The 15,128-nt window shown below is 41.0% G+C and overlaps 1 protein-coding gene across 2 annotated transcripts in view; it reads left to right on the top strand.

Annotated features, from left to right (window-relative positions):
• The first annotated feature begins 9,068 nt into the window (after positions 1 to 9,068).
• The window catches only part of ADRB2 (adrenoceptor beta 2), a 65,465-nt gene continuing 59,405 nt past the window's right edge, over positions 9,069 to 15,128 (top strand). Inside the window, exon 1 of one of the 2 annotated variants that reach the window (XM_087887407.1) lies at positions 9,069 to 13,675. In XM_087887407.1, coding sequence (XP_087743533.1) covers positions 10,926 to 12,188 — 1,263 coding nt within the window. In that variant the 5' untranslated portion in view covers positions 9,069 to 10,925 and the 3' untranslated portion in view covers positions 12,189 to 13,675. Of the gene's footprint in view, positions 13,676 to 15,128 lie in introns of those variants that run through there. The other variant, XM_034405622.3, reaches the window with a different exon arrangement.

The raw sequence follows: 15,128 nt of genomic DNA, 5'->3' as shown, positions 1-15,128 counted from the left end.
TATGAATGACATGCTTAGATGAAATAACCAAATAAATAGCAGGTGACCATCATAATTTGCAAAAGTACAGTAGAAGTGATAGTGACTTCCGATTTCCTGCCAGCTTCCCCATTGAATATCCTTGTGGGAAACTGGCAGGGAGCAACCTTCAAAAATCATTATTGCTTCTTCCTTCCATTCCTTTCTTTCTTCCCTCCCTCTCTTTCCTTCATTCCATCCTTACTTTTTTTCTTCCCCTACTTTCTCCCTTTCTTCTTCCCTGTTCCTCTTCTTCCTTCCTCCCACTTCCTGGTCCTTCCTTCAGTGACTCCTTTCCTCTCTTCTCCCTCCTCTTTCCCTTCCTCCCTTCATCTCTACCATTTCCTCCCTCCCTCCCTAGCTGTGTGGGTTGAAAAGGACCAGAGGTGGGTTTCAGCAGGTTCTGAACAGTTCTGGAGAACCGGTAGTGGAAATTTTGAGTATTCGGAGAACCGGTAGTAAAAATTCTGACTGGCCCCACCCCTATCTATTCTCTGCCTCCCAAGTCCCAGCTGATCGGGAGGAAATGGGGATTTTGCAGTAATCTTCCCCTGGAGTGGGATGGGAATGGAGATTTTACAGTATCCTTCCCCTGCCATGCCCACAAAGCCACGCCCACCAAGCTGTGCCACGCCCACCAAGCCACACCCACAGAACCGATAGTAAAAAAATTTAAAACCTACCACTGGAAAGGATGTGTGATTATGTGCCAGAGATATTGCATGGGTCAGGGAGGAATGCAAATAGGTCAGGAAGGGTACCGAAGGGTGCATGAGAGGTGTTATTTGGGTAGGGCAAGTGGGAGGATAGCACAAAGATGGGTGCATGGGGGCCACAGGTGTGTGTAAGAGGTGCCACATGGATCTAGTGGAGCTTGTGGAGGGAAGTACAGGTGAAGAAGAATGCATGAAGGTTGCAAGTATATATGTGAGATGCTGTGTCAGTAAAGGATTGTGAGTAGGGTGGATCGGGGTACTGGCATGGGTTGAGAACTGGCAAGATCAGATTAGAAGAGGTTGGGAAGAGTGTGTAGGGGTGCCCAAGGGGTGCCGCATATGTCAGGGAAGGCACAAGGATGAGTGTGGATTGGGGAGGGTGCGTGGGAGTGAGCAAGAGGTGTCATGCAGATCATGAAAGGTTTATGAGGGCACAACAGGTTAGGAAGGGTACCTGGGGATGCACAAGAAGTGCCACATAGGTCAGGGTATGCGCATAGGGATGTGACATGGCTCAGGAAGGATGCTTGGTGATGTACAAGAGGGGGTACATGTGGGGCTTGTGGAAGGCACATGGAGACAGCATAGGTTGAGGAAAAGTTCATGGGGAAAAGAGCACAGGTCAGGGGAGTGCATGTGGAGTGGTTCTTTCCTCCTGCTTCTTCCCTTCCCTTTCTAACATCGGGTAAATGCCTGCTGCTGGGTAGGGAAAGGAGGAATTATGAGCCTGGCTGGGAAATTGTTATGGGACATTGAAAATAAAAACCACATGACTGCAGCGGCAGCCAGTAGCAGTGAAAGAGCAACAACTTCCCCAAATTTCATTCCTTTGGGAGTCATGGGTCCTGAATTTTGAATGAATTCTGCAAGTTAGTCCATGTAAGTACCTTGATTCAAAAACTGTTGCGTTACGATGCATTGTTTTACCCAATTAAAAGTCACAGTAATGACAGTTTTAGTAGTATAGAAGAAATATCTATAGCACTAAAGTATAGATATTTATACTTAGGGGGTAGAAAAAATATCACGAGAAACTGTGGTCAGGCTTAAATTTCCTGTTTTGTCTTCAACTTCTTGCACCATTCCTGCTTGCAAACAGAATGTTTTTGACTAGGCTGAATATGATGCACTGGTTATCTTAAACCTCCAGATTGCATGTTGAAGAGATTTAAACAACCAATGTTGGCATAGGAAAGAAATGAATTCCCCTTGATTTTTCAAAGCCCGAAGAGATGGAAGCATACTTGTATGTTTGTCTCAGAGGAAATGAAGAAATCGGGGAATAGATGGATAGAAGAGAAGGCTACTTAGAAAAATTATAGGCAACTGTGCGGCCTTCTTCCCATGTCAGCCTGGCAGAGTTGTCAATAAAGTTGCAGTCTTAAAAAAGATGGAGGAGACAGGATGAGATGCACCTAATAAAAGAGAATATTTGTAGTTCACAGTTGAACTGTGTGGTCCTTGGTGGTTTCCTTGCAGACTCTACAGTCACCAGCCAAATCAAAGAAAGTGCTTTTCCTTCAAAGGGAGTGAATTGTCCAGAGGAAAAGAAGTAGAGAGGCATAGCAAAGTACAAGTACAAAAGTACAAATTTAAAAACACAATGTGGAAAGTTGTATTAACTCTGCGTGCTGGGCCAGAAACAGGGAAGAAACAGGGAAGAAAAAAGCAGAAGAAATTCCAGAAAGAGGAATTAAGAGAGTGTTTGTAAGAAAATATTGTTATATAATTCCATTACTATAAAGTGTTCTATTGTAATAGTAATTAAGGAGTAATAGAGTGTAGTGATTACTACAGCAATAGAACAAAATGTAGAATAGAAAACATTCATAACTACATGTGTAAGCTTCATATTTCACTTTTGTATCTTATTTTTTTCACCCAGAATAAAAGATTTCCCTCAGCTTTCTAGGAAAAGGAAAAAAAAAATCCACCTGTTCAGAATCCAGTGCCCTTTCTGGTTCTTTTGAATCTGGGTCAATCTAACTGGAAACAATTTTAAACAAAGAATCCATGACAAATAATAAAGAAATAAAGGTTTCTGCAGAACAGGAATGGACATGGATTTTGTCCAGCATTATCTCTGAGGAACATCATGCAAGAATTGCTGCAAATAAATATTTAGAGTAGAATGACAACCCTCTACATTCTAACACTTCAGGAAATAATCAGCACAACAAGGCAAGTTGATGGTGAAGTCACTATTTATGGGGTGTGGAAATTTGTAAGATGGCTTTTCAAAACTGAACTGTAGAAAGTTCATGATGTCTGTTTTATTTAAGTCTCAGTGGTACCTGGCATGATGATTGTGTGCCCCTTTATGTGCTCTGAGCTACCAACTTAGCAAACAAATGGAAGGTTTAGTTGCATGAAAGGCTGAGAATATTTCAGATGTACGATGCTCTGAGAAAGCTACTCTCACCAAAACTCTGGGAGGAGAATCATTGGTATGTCACATTATTACAACTTAATCTGCTAGAACAGGAAATTAAGGGTGCTAGTTATGCCATGTGATAGCATGGGTAGATCAATACCTGTTTGAGCATGTAATTTCTAAACAAAGTTTCAAGTAAATTGTTCAATGATCTTTTAAGCTGGCTTTAAGGAAAAAAAATCTGTAATGCAGCTGATATAGCCTTTTGGGATGCCTTCCTAGGCCAGTTCATTACTTTTAAGGCTCTGAGCCTCCTTGAAAGCATTAAATATGTTGATTATAAATCAGTGCAAATGCTGCAATGCCAATTAGTCTCTAGAACCTTGTTTTAAGAAAACCAAATTGTAAATTAACACTACAATCTTTGAAATCTCACTGCTCAAACTGAGAAATATAACAAGATTTTGCTTACAGTCCTAAACCTTTTCCTCATTTGTGTTTCACTGCACTGCTCATCATTACAAGATAAGTTTAATATAAGGCAAGATTACAAAACCTGGCATTTAGTAGTTTCATTGTGAATATATAAGAGGAAATGAAACTCAAAATGCAGAAATATCCCAAATAAAAATTTACCCTTACTAGTTTTTATATCTACTTAGTTGCTTGACTATTCTGATTAATTGACTACAATTTAACATACTGTAAAATATAGAGGTCATTAATTTCTTGAGGAACATGGTACCCAACAGACTACTCACAATATGCTGTGTGCAAATATATTTAGAAAGGCCCAACATTTCCACCCTCAAATTGTGTGAGATTCAGAGAAGCAAATAGATGAGCAGGGAAAGGGTTTAACATGGACACACACACATACTGACTTCATCTCATTTAAAAAAAAATATCAGGACACAAGTTTGCATGGAACATGTAGCTATTCCTGATGACCAAGAATGTTAGTATTGATATCCACCATGTACCTTTGGTTTACATCTGATGTCATTTCAAAGGATGGAAATCAACAAAGTGGCATCTACTACTTAGGATATTTATTTTGGAGAAAATAATTAAAATGACTGATTGGTTCTTTAACAGCTGTCCATGTTGCATTACAGAGCTATTTCTACTGTTAACTGCATACATCTGCTATTAATTGTTTCAAATAGTATTATTTTTTCTTTTTTATTATTTTTCTCCTTCAAAAGGGCAGAGAATCAAGAAATTAAATAATTAAATAATTTGTTTGTTTGTTTGTTTGTTTATTTGTTTGTTTGTTTGTTTATTTATTATTCATATTTCTATGCCGCCCAACTCTCCGAGGACTCTGAGCAGCTTACAACAAAGACAGTATGAACAATATACAATAAAAGACATTAAAAACCCCATACACACCGCTCATGGCCGGATCTCACAAGATCGCAATGGTGAGATCAACGGCCCCAAGCCTGCTGGAAAAGCCAGGTTTTCACCATTTTCTGGAAGGCCAGTAGGGTGGGAGCGGTCCTGGCCTCAGGAGGTAGCTGATTCCAGAGAGCCGGGGCAGCCACAGAGAAGGCTCTCCCCCGCGGACCCATCAGGCGACATTTTTTAACTGACGGGATCCGGAGGAGACAAACTCTGTGGGATCTTACCGGTCGTTGGGAGCTATGCGGTAGAAGACAGTCTCGAAGATAGCCTGGCCCTAAGCCATATAGGGCTTTAAAGGTAATAACCAACACCTTGAATTGTGACCGGAGACCAATAGAAAGCCAGTGCAGCTCACGGAGGATTGGTGTAATGTGGGAGTACCTAGGTCCACCCACGACCGCTCGAGTGGCTGCATTCTGGACCAACTGTAGTCTCCGAATACTTTTCAGGGGTAGCCCCATGTAGACCGCGTTGCAATAATCCAACCACGTTGCAATTAATCCTTGAACATGGTTAAAGTTATTACGATCTTCTGAAAAAACGTGGAATAAATTGTAAACAACACTGTATTCCTTTCTTTGTATATTATTTATATAAATAGTTCATTTAGTCCCAAGAAAATGTAAAATGTAAAGCATGATTTTAGTTTGAAGAAAGTTTTTAAATGATTATCACTTAATCTCTGAATGAGCTCCATTGACCCCAGTGGAGACAGAACATTTCTGTGGATCCTTAACAGGTTCACAGAGAGGTAGACCTCCATCATGGCACCTACTCTTGAGATACCATCCCACCCTAGATTCATATGGCCTCCATCATGGCCCTGTTTAAATGTCTTAAAACCTGGCTCCAGCCCTAGACCCTCAGTTAGAATATGTGGAAGACTCTTTCTAAAATGTTTTGGGATTTAAGTGATGGTTACTTTTCCCTGGGGCTTATTCTTTTAGATTATATACTGTTTCTTTATAATTTTACTTCATATTTTATAAGTTGCTCAGAGTCATGTAGACTGGGATGGCTAAACAAACAAACAAACAAACAAACAAACAAACAAACAAACAAACACTGTCTTTCCAATCCTGAGTTCCCCAGAAATGATATGAGACCCCCAAATTTCCCACACAACATGGTCTAGCTAATAAATTGGATCCACACATACAGTATGAAAGGTAGTCCCAAAGGTGTTTTTTCAAAGGCAACTGGACTTTTTGGTTTTTCTTTGAAGACATTCCACTTCTCATCCAAGAAATTTCTTCAGCTGTGACTGGAGGGTGGGGAATGGAAGGATTTATACTCCTTGCAGACAACTGGTCATTTGCATTCTTTTATAGAGCCGCTGAGGCCACCTGGACATCTATCTGTGTCATCAGGGTCACCTGAGTAGGGCAAATGGGTGTGGAGTTTTCTTGGAATTGTTGAAAGGACTGTGTTGTAGATTGGAGATAGATGATGTTGTATCCTTCCCCCTCTGTGTCAGTTTTGACACAGATGGCCTCTTTGACTCCTCTTTCAAACCGACGGTCCTCTCTATCCAAAATGTGGACATTGCTGTCTTCAAAAGAGTAGACTTTGTCTCTTAAATGCAGATGGACTGAAAGGTATGAAAGGTACTTAGTAGGAGAAGCCAAAAACTAATTACTGTAACACATTTTGAAGAACATTTCTTCCTTAGGCCTCTTCGTATTGCTATATGCACTCTCATGTTTTTATGTCAGTTCAAGTGGTACCATGCTGTCATCCACTTTTTCTCTTGAATTGATTTTAGAATCGCTACCAGGACAAACCCTTTGGTGCTTGAAAATAGGCAGGATAGGGACTATTGGAGATATCTAGCCTGTTGTTTTAATATGTTGGCTTCCCTAGGTTCCTGCCTTTTGGCCTCAACTATTACTATATTCTAGATAAGTTTTCTCCCAGAGGTAACAATATTAGATGTAGCCCACTGTTAGGAAAGACTGGGAAGCCTATAGAATGGACTGCAGTGTGATACACAAAGCAGGAGACTTTTGTTTCACATAGTTAAAATGCATATCTGCAGATCAGATTAAGATACATCTATTCAGCAGGTTTTCCGAGGCAGCTTGCCAGCAGTTTCTGGAAACCAGGCTGAAATATGGGATGACAGCCATCCCAATGTCTAAGGAAATAACGTTTACTGCTTGTTTTCCTTCCTTTGCTAGATTTTCTTTTTGACAATATTGAACAGCACTTGTTGCTTATGAGTTTCTGAACACCAATACATTTCCCCCAAAGAAGTTTGGATCGGGGAGGAAGTGATAGCATAAAGGTGAGGCAGGTGCAGACATCTGGCAGCTCCCAGTTTCACCATCTGTCATCTCCACTTATGCTGCATATTAGGTAGTAGGAATGTGAGTTTTTTTTCCCCTGAGTCATCAGTCTAAGAAAATTGCTGTTGAAGGAAAATACAATCCTGGACTTGGCACCCTCATAGGGGACAACTTCACAGAGTTGTATGTAGGTCAGCTGAATGACACAGCAAAGGCAACCCATTTTTTATAAAGTTGTTCTCTTTAACATTCAATAAAGTACTATTGTATTTATTATTGCAGTCTTAGACCAGAGACCAGAAGAAATAAAAGCACTCAGTATATATACACTTAAAAATTCTAGTATAAAATAATAAATAACAACTAAAATCTATCATAAAATCCAGGGTCAATTATACATGGTCTGACTATACGATAGTTGCAATCCCTAAACTGTGTGGCCCGTTGTAGATTCAACGCTAAAAGGGAAATGACTAAGCAGTGCAAAGGGTTTGCCACAATTGTTATATAACATTGCTATGGTGGAGAAGACATGTGTTTGCAATGAATCCCCAGTGCTACTGCGCAGAATCTGGCCACCTGCACTGTAGTTATGGACTGTTCATCCTTAAGCAGCCACTGAAGATAGGTAGTGTCGGAACGGCCAGGACACCTAGCAGTTATTGGCAGAATATGTTTTTTCCTAATCTCCACATAAAAGGAACATATAAGGAGCATGTGACCCACAGTCTCCACCTCTCCTGAGCCGCAGGGACAGTCTTTCAGTTAATGGTATTTTTTTATACTTGCTGTACAGGACTGCTGATGGATTCAATAAAGTAAATATTCCAGTCCTATACACATGCTTACTCCAAAGGAAACCCAAACCAGATTTATGGGGATTATTTTTCCATACATCTGCATGGCATCTCCCCCCCCCAAGTCCAACTGGGATGGATAAGTATCAAAATTACAAGCAGCAATTATTCCTGTCTAAAACAGAGTAGATACCATTTGATCTACATCTGTGTGAATTCTGTGACATTCTATATAATGAAACAAGGTTGTATCCAACCTGTGGATACCTATAATTCAATTAAAAGAATCACCACTAAAAGAATTTCCACTAAAGTTCCTAGATACTATGTGAGAAAGTTATAATGATTAAACTGGACACTGGTTTCCAGCTATTCCAGTCATGCCATTTATTTTGCATCCTCCAAATTTCAAGTATTTTACGTTACCTGTTTGATTAAAACTGTAAGTCCCTGTGTCATGTTCACTCTATACTACACACTTATGTGGTTGATTTTTCAAATATCTATGGAATGAGTATTATTTATAAAGAGAGCTTCAGGAAATGTTGGGGTTTATCTTATTCAGTTGAAACTTTCCCAATTTCATCCAGAATTTCCACTTATCCTTCGCTTAAATCTATGTAGTGTTGAAGTTAAGGCATCAGCCTGGCACCATAGAGACCCTGTACTCTGGAAACTCACTAGGTGAATCTGAATGAATACTTCTCTCAATTGGATTTATCTCACTGGAAAAAGGGAGGAAGGAGTGCCATGTATACCATCTTGAACTCTTGAATAAAAAGTGTAATATAAATGTAATAAAAGAATAATTTCTTTTCTCTATGACAGATCCTTTTGCCATATAGTTTTTCCAATTTTCCTAAGTAAGAAAGTTTGTGTCTTCTTAAAGCAAATACATTAAATTCAGACAAAAAACTATACATGGGAATGTTGGAAGACATATTTTGTAATTATTACTAATTATGAACTGTGATTTGAGCCAAACCTAATTAAGTACATTTGATAGAAAGATAAGCTAGTTCTTAAAACATTATATAAAAGTTATCATCGGTATTACAATCTACTACTTACGTTCAAATAAGATAATAGTTGGGGGTGAACATTACTGGTTAGACCTGAAAACAGAATATTTGCATAATCAGGAAGTTGGACTATTCAGGGTTATATTAAGCTAAAACAGCATTATGCTAGACAGTCTGCTGTAATGCAATGATCAAAAGACAGCGACAAGATCACTTTCAAACCATTTACAGATTAGTCACTTTATTTTCACATCCTCTCCCTTCTTGTTCTTGTTCTTGTTCTTTTTGCAGCAAAGCCAATAAAAAAAATCCTGTGGTACTTTAAAAGTTATCAAATGTGTAATTGCCTGATCCTTGCTTTATTTTTATTGGAAGCCTGGCTGCTTGAGCAATTCTATTCACCTCTCCACACATACTACTGTAGTTAGCTGCTTTAAACTAAGTTAGAATCCAAAAGTGCTGTTCCTGGATCATAACCAAGGATTTTATAGTTCTGCCTGAGAGCTCATCGGTTGGTGGGTTTGAAGAATACCACACTCCTCTCTCAATTGTTGCTCTCCAGATGTGGTTTTTCATAAGTGTGGATGAGCTAAGAATTTTATTTGCTTTTTTGTTAGGTATTCATCACACTCTACGAATTGATAAATAAGAAAGGCAGACTTTAAATATATATATAAAAAAAAAAACAAACTCAAGAGTGCGGGGAAACTGAGTTTTATCTATTTAGGCTTAAAGAAATTCTTGTGTGTTCAGCCACACTTATGATATTAAATTACCGGCCTTCTGTCTGACAGGTTCCTTATATCTATCACCTACTTGGCAAACAAACACAAGATGGTTCTTTCTGTGCTGTGTTGAAACTGGCTGGTACAGATGAATGAGAGTTTTGTTTAGTTTGCTCTTCTAGTAAGAACTTACGAACAGTTCACAATTTCTTCATCAATAGAATGGAAGGCATTTGATTTTTTTAAAAAAAGAAAAAGAAAACAACAGTGTGGTTCCACTTTATTTAGCCGGCCCTTGCTTCTGATATAGGAGCTAGGATCTGAGTACAATCACAAGTATTCTATTTGCAAACTGATTTTTTTCCCTTTAGGAAAACAACCAAAACTCACCTTTTATCTTACAGTAGACCCTATTTAATAGTGGTTACTCTGTAAATAATGCCACCAGACGAAGGAGGCAAAGTAGAAACACCACACTGTAATTGTATATGAACAGGCGCTCCTCCTTCCCAATAAAAAAATAAGGACATTTTCCCAGACGGTGGGATCAACTCAAGACAACTAGAAAAAGTTTGGAAACGGATATCAAACATACAGTCGCAGAGGCTGCAAAATTGCAGTCCGAAGGGCAGCCAAGCACTCTTTGCGCTACGCGTGGGATTGGGGCTCCGCTCCACCCTGCGTTCCCAGGTGAGGTTTTGGTGCCTCGGTGAAAAGCGAGGGTCGCTGACGCACCGCAAAGGACACCCAGTTCTTGATCAAGCTCTCGCCCGCATTTCCCGCTGAAACATCTCAAATTCCCGCTATCCCTCCTCATCCCATTCCCGGCCACCCTTTCCTGATCTTCCTGCCTGTTTCCTCCAAGGGAGCCCGAAAGGGCTTTTAGAGCCAGAGGACAGGCGAGGAACGGAAGCCGGCGACAGGATCGGCCGTTTCCCAGCGGCCAGAAGACGCTAACTTTAGTTGGGCTTATTGAGGAAACGGAGTCGTAAGCGGTAGCCGAGGCGCAGAAGGAAGCTTTCAAGCTAGGAGCGAGGAAGCAAAGCGGCAGCAAGGCACACTGGCTGGCTGTAAACTGCCACCACCGAGCGGTCCCCACGGCGTGTGTGTGTGTGCGTGTGTGTGTGTGTGTGTGTGTTGGCAGGCTATTGGCTGAAGGTAGCTTGACGTCACAAGTGAGAGTTCCTATAAACTCCCTAAACATAACGGGCTCCGGACAAGTTCCAGCCGGCAAGGGTTACTTCGAGGCGCGCGGGAGGTGATCAAAGCGAGGCGAGGCGAGGACAGGACGCGACAACACGCCGTCCAGACTGCTGGCTGCATGAGGCGCACCATCGCGTCCACCCCCCGGTTCGCTTGCCAAGCCCGGCTCTTCTCTTCCAGCGGGCCAGTAGCATCTGGGAGCCGAGTTCCTGCAAAGGTTAAGTGGACGGGGACTTTGGAACTGTCGAGCCGACGAAAGCAAGCCGAGCGAGGCAGCGCCTTCGCCGAGCGCCCCGGCGGGATTGGCTCCTATTCCGGATCGGCCGGGGCCGAGAAAAAGAACGAGGCTTCTTTCGAGGGCTACCTGGCACAATGGTGACGCTGAGCCCCGTCGATTCGGTGTACCTCAAGCTGAGCGCCAACGGCAGTAACAGGCAGAGCCCGGACAATTCCACCGCGTCGGGAGAAGGCTGGGTGGTGGGCATGTCCATTCTCATGTCTTTGATCGTGCTGGCCATCCTCTTTGGCAACGTGTTGGTCATCACGGCCATCGCCAAATTCCAGAGGCTGCAGACGGTCACTAACTATTTCATCACTTCTTTGGCCTGTGCGGATCTCCTGATGGGCTTGGGAGTGGTCCCCTTCGGTGCCAGCTACATCATTCAGCGCACCTGGAAGTTTGGGAGTTTCTGGTGTGACTTTTGGATCTCAATTGACATCCTCTGCGTGACAGCCAGCATCGAGACGCTGTGTGTCATTGCTGTGGACAGGTACTTTGCCATCACTTCTCCTTTCAAGTATCAGAGCCTTTTGACCAAAAATAAAGCCAGGATGGTCATCCTCTTGGTTTGGATCATTTCAATCTTGACTTCCTTCTTACCTATCCAGATGCAGTGGTACAGAGACAAAGGGCGGGATGCCGAGTATTGCTATTCGAATGAGAGCTGCTGCGACTTCTTCATCAACCAGGAGTATGCTATTACCTCCTCGGTTATCTCCTTCTATGTACCTTTGGTGGTCATGGTTTTCGTCTATGCCAGAGTCTTCCAGGTCGCTAAGAAGCAGCTAAAAAAAATAGACAAATGTGAAGGACGATTCCATCAGCAAAATTCCAACCAGGAGCGAAACGCGGGAAAAGGAAACCATAGGAAAACATCAAAGTTTTGCTTGAAAGAGCACAAAGCTCTCAAAACTCTGGGCATTATCATGGGTACTTTCACTCTGTGTTGGCTCCCATTTTTCATTGTCCACATTGTGCGTGCTATTGAAGAGACCTTGATTTCCAAAAATGTGTATATCTTTTTGAACTGGGTGGGATATGTCAATTCTGCTTTCAACCCTTTAATTTACTGCCGAAGCCCAGACTTCAGGTATGCTTTCCAGGAGATCCTGTGTTTCCGGAGGTCTGCCTTGAAAATGTACGTCAATGGATATTCCAATAGCAATGGGAAAGGTGACTGCAATGGGGATCACAATGACTATCATACAAGTGAACACAAGGCTGGCCAATGGCTGTGTGAAGAAGGAAGTCCCCCTACTGGGGAAGAGTTTGTGCATTGCAAAGGTACTGTGTTGCATGGTAGCATTAAGTCCCACCAGACTGAGCATAGCAAAAATGGCTACCTGTTGTCTTGATTGTTGTGGCTGCAAGAGGGCCTGAGCAGGGATTAGGCTATAGTGACTATAGCAACGGCTCTTGGTGAGCAAACCTTTACCTCAAGTGTGGGAAGAGTCTCATGTTGTTGTATTCATGGGCTACAGAAATATTTAAGGAAGGGCATATTGGATTTGAATATGAGAGCCTCCTACTCCAAAGGAGGTTTTTGTTGTTTCACTTTTATTTTTATTATGTAGTACAATACTCAACTACCTCTTAGTATGGCAATGATATTGAACTTATCAGCTGCTCCTTAGAGGGAAATTCCTGAAATCAAGCAGGAATTAAGTGATACTGGCAGTTTTTATCAGCAGATGAGGCAAGAAGTTGGATGGGTTGTACAGTTTTTAGGAATCATGCAAAGTCAAATGTTTACTTTTTTGTACTGTCCGTATTAATAATGAGATTGTGCTTTGCTGCAACTGTCTCCAAGTTTCTTATACTTAGAATATACTGTTAAGGAACAGTTCCCGTATCATCTCAATTAAACTTTATTAATTTCCTCATATTTGAATAAGCATTGTATCTCTTATTACCTTCATATCAGAGTGTAAAGTTTTCTCTAGTATTGCTTCATTCTTCATTGTCTAACGACAGTTTTCTTCAAATCTTAGTGTTTAGGAGGTTACATAGAGACTATGTCTAATTTTGCTAGGCATAGCTAAATCATCTTCACTGTCCATTCATTACATTAAATATCTACAATTCATGATTGTAGCTATCCACAAAATATCTCATAGATTGAGAATCTTGTCTGCTTAAAATCTTATTGTGATTCAACGACTCATTAATCAGAACTTTTTTAAAAAACTGCAGCTGGCATAATCCAAATAATCACAGCGAGATACCTAAGTGGAATGATCTGTTCAGGTTAAGTTATATTATAATATAAAACAACTATTCATTTCAAGTGGTAGACTAATTAAATCACCAACTGTATCAATGGTTTCACTTGTCCCTTTCTGACTTCTAATCTAGTCATGTCGAGAAGGTAAAGGTATTTATTACTCTGCTGGTTTTAGATCAGCAAGAAGCTTGCAGGCAATGCCCATGTAAGATTCTCTTTGCAAACTTATTTATGATTATGGAGGGATTTTTAAAGGCATTTCACTGTTTAAAGTGACCAAGACAATCAATATTCTTTCTCCTTCCATTTTGATTAAATACAGCCCGCAGGAATCTGCATGCAATGAGTTCTGGAGATCAGACTCCTCGTATTAATTTTGATTGTTAAATTTGTGCTCAGTGTACTTGACAACTACTTTATCCCTGGTGGTGTTGATCATTAGCATTTTAGATTCAGTGAGTTGAATCTGAAGTTTTGCTCCCTTTCTGTCTATAGAGACCGTTTTTTAAAAAAAACCTTGTATGGCTCTTTCAGAGAGCTGGCTACATAAATCATTCCATCATTCATTGTATACAATTGTGCAAAAAAATAAAATAAAACTGTTTTGTTGTCTTTTCATCCAAATTGCTCTGATTATTGAAGCCATAACAAGATAATTGCCACTCTCCATGACAATTAAACTACAGTAGTCCCCATCCATCTGGTATAAAGTGTTTTAAGTTCTTCTTTAAAAGAAGTTCCTGCCTCCAAATCTCAAAGAGAATATTGCCAAATGAGTCTTCAAACATGATTCTAAACTTCTCCTGGGTTCATAATTGAAACCGAGATTTCCTGTGTAAACTCAGAGTGGCTGCGGTGTGCACCTCAGATATATGCTATGTATTAAGGACATGTATATATGTCATATATGCACATGTGCATTAACTGAACCACCGGATATTTTCCTGTCTGCCACTGAATGGCTGTGTCCCGAGCCCCACCCCCATCCCTCCCACCTCCCATTGCAGAATCTGAGGCAGTTTACCTGGCATGGAGAAGTCTATATTGGCAATAACAAAGTTTATTTGCAGTCTCTCCTTTGGCACAGAGCTCCCTCATCTGGTAATCAAAGACTATCTAAAGACTAGCTAACATTATTTTATTTAAATACGAATTGGGAGGGGTGGAGTGGGGAAACTGTGTAAGGGCATGTTTTCTAGAATTACAAAGACTCCTTGCAACTAAGTTGATGATTCATTAAGTTTGTATTTGAAAGGAATCAGCATTTCTAGACAGACTTCAGGAACAGTCTAGGAATGCTCTTCAACATTGTACAGTTCTGTGTATTTTGAGCACCTGGTTAGGAAGGCTTTTCTTCAGAGGAAGGAAGGGAGAAAAGTGATCTGGTGGACAGGGTGTTGGATTAAGACTAGGAAGATCCAGGTTCAAGTCTTCCTCCTGCCCTGGCCAACATAGAAGTTCATTGGGTGACTGGGTTTGTTATTTTCTCCCAGTCCTCCATACTTCACACAGCTGTGTGTGTGTGAGAGAGAAGGGAAGATTGGAAGAAGGGCTGAATTCCTGGAGGAAAGGTGAGCTACAAATATAGTGGGAAAAAAATTAGAGGAGGGGCAGTGACAAAATGCAACTGGATTTTGGAAAAATGTTTAGAGCAATGCTGCTGTCCAGCCATCCCTATTGTGTAGTTGACCAAACTGAAATCCTGAAATCAATGCCCAATTAAACAAGCTGTCCATTAGATTTTTCCAGTGTAACAGCTCTCTTTTCTTTTCTTCTGGATTTGCTTGAGGTTGGCTTGCCAGTTCTCTGGAGCTGTTACATAGAAAGTTGATATTCAGACATGAGTCGACAGGTGCAGGAAAAGGAAAAATAGGAGGGGTGTGAGATGAGTGGAGAGCAAGGGCTAGTTCCTTTGGATGGCTGCAGAGGGAAAAACTGAGCAGTAACAATCTTTGGCTGGAACTCAAAACAAATCCGATTTTTAGATATGTTTATTGAAGATTGAGGTATGGGCTCTACCCCTACATTTTTGTTTGTTTTCAGAGCTTGATTGCCACAGATGCATGACAAT

Source organism: Pantherophis guttatus, chromosome 2, assembly GCF_059756535.1.
Source record: "Pantherophis guttatus breed Tessera chromosome 2, ASM5975653v1, whole genome shotgun sequence".
Lineage (NCBI taxonomy): Eukaryota > Metazoa > Chordata > Lepidosauria > Squamata > Colubridae > Pantherophis > Pantherophis guttatus.
The sequence above is the reverse complement of the archived record's forward strand: the minus strand, read 5'-3'. Positions and strand labels throughout refer to the sequence as shown.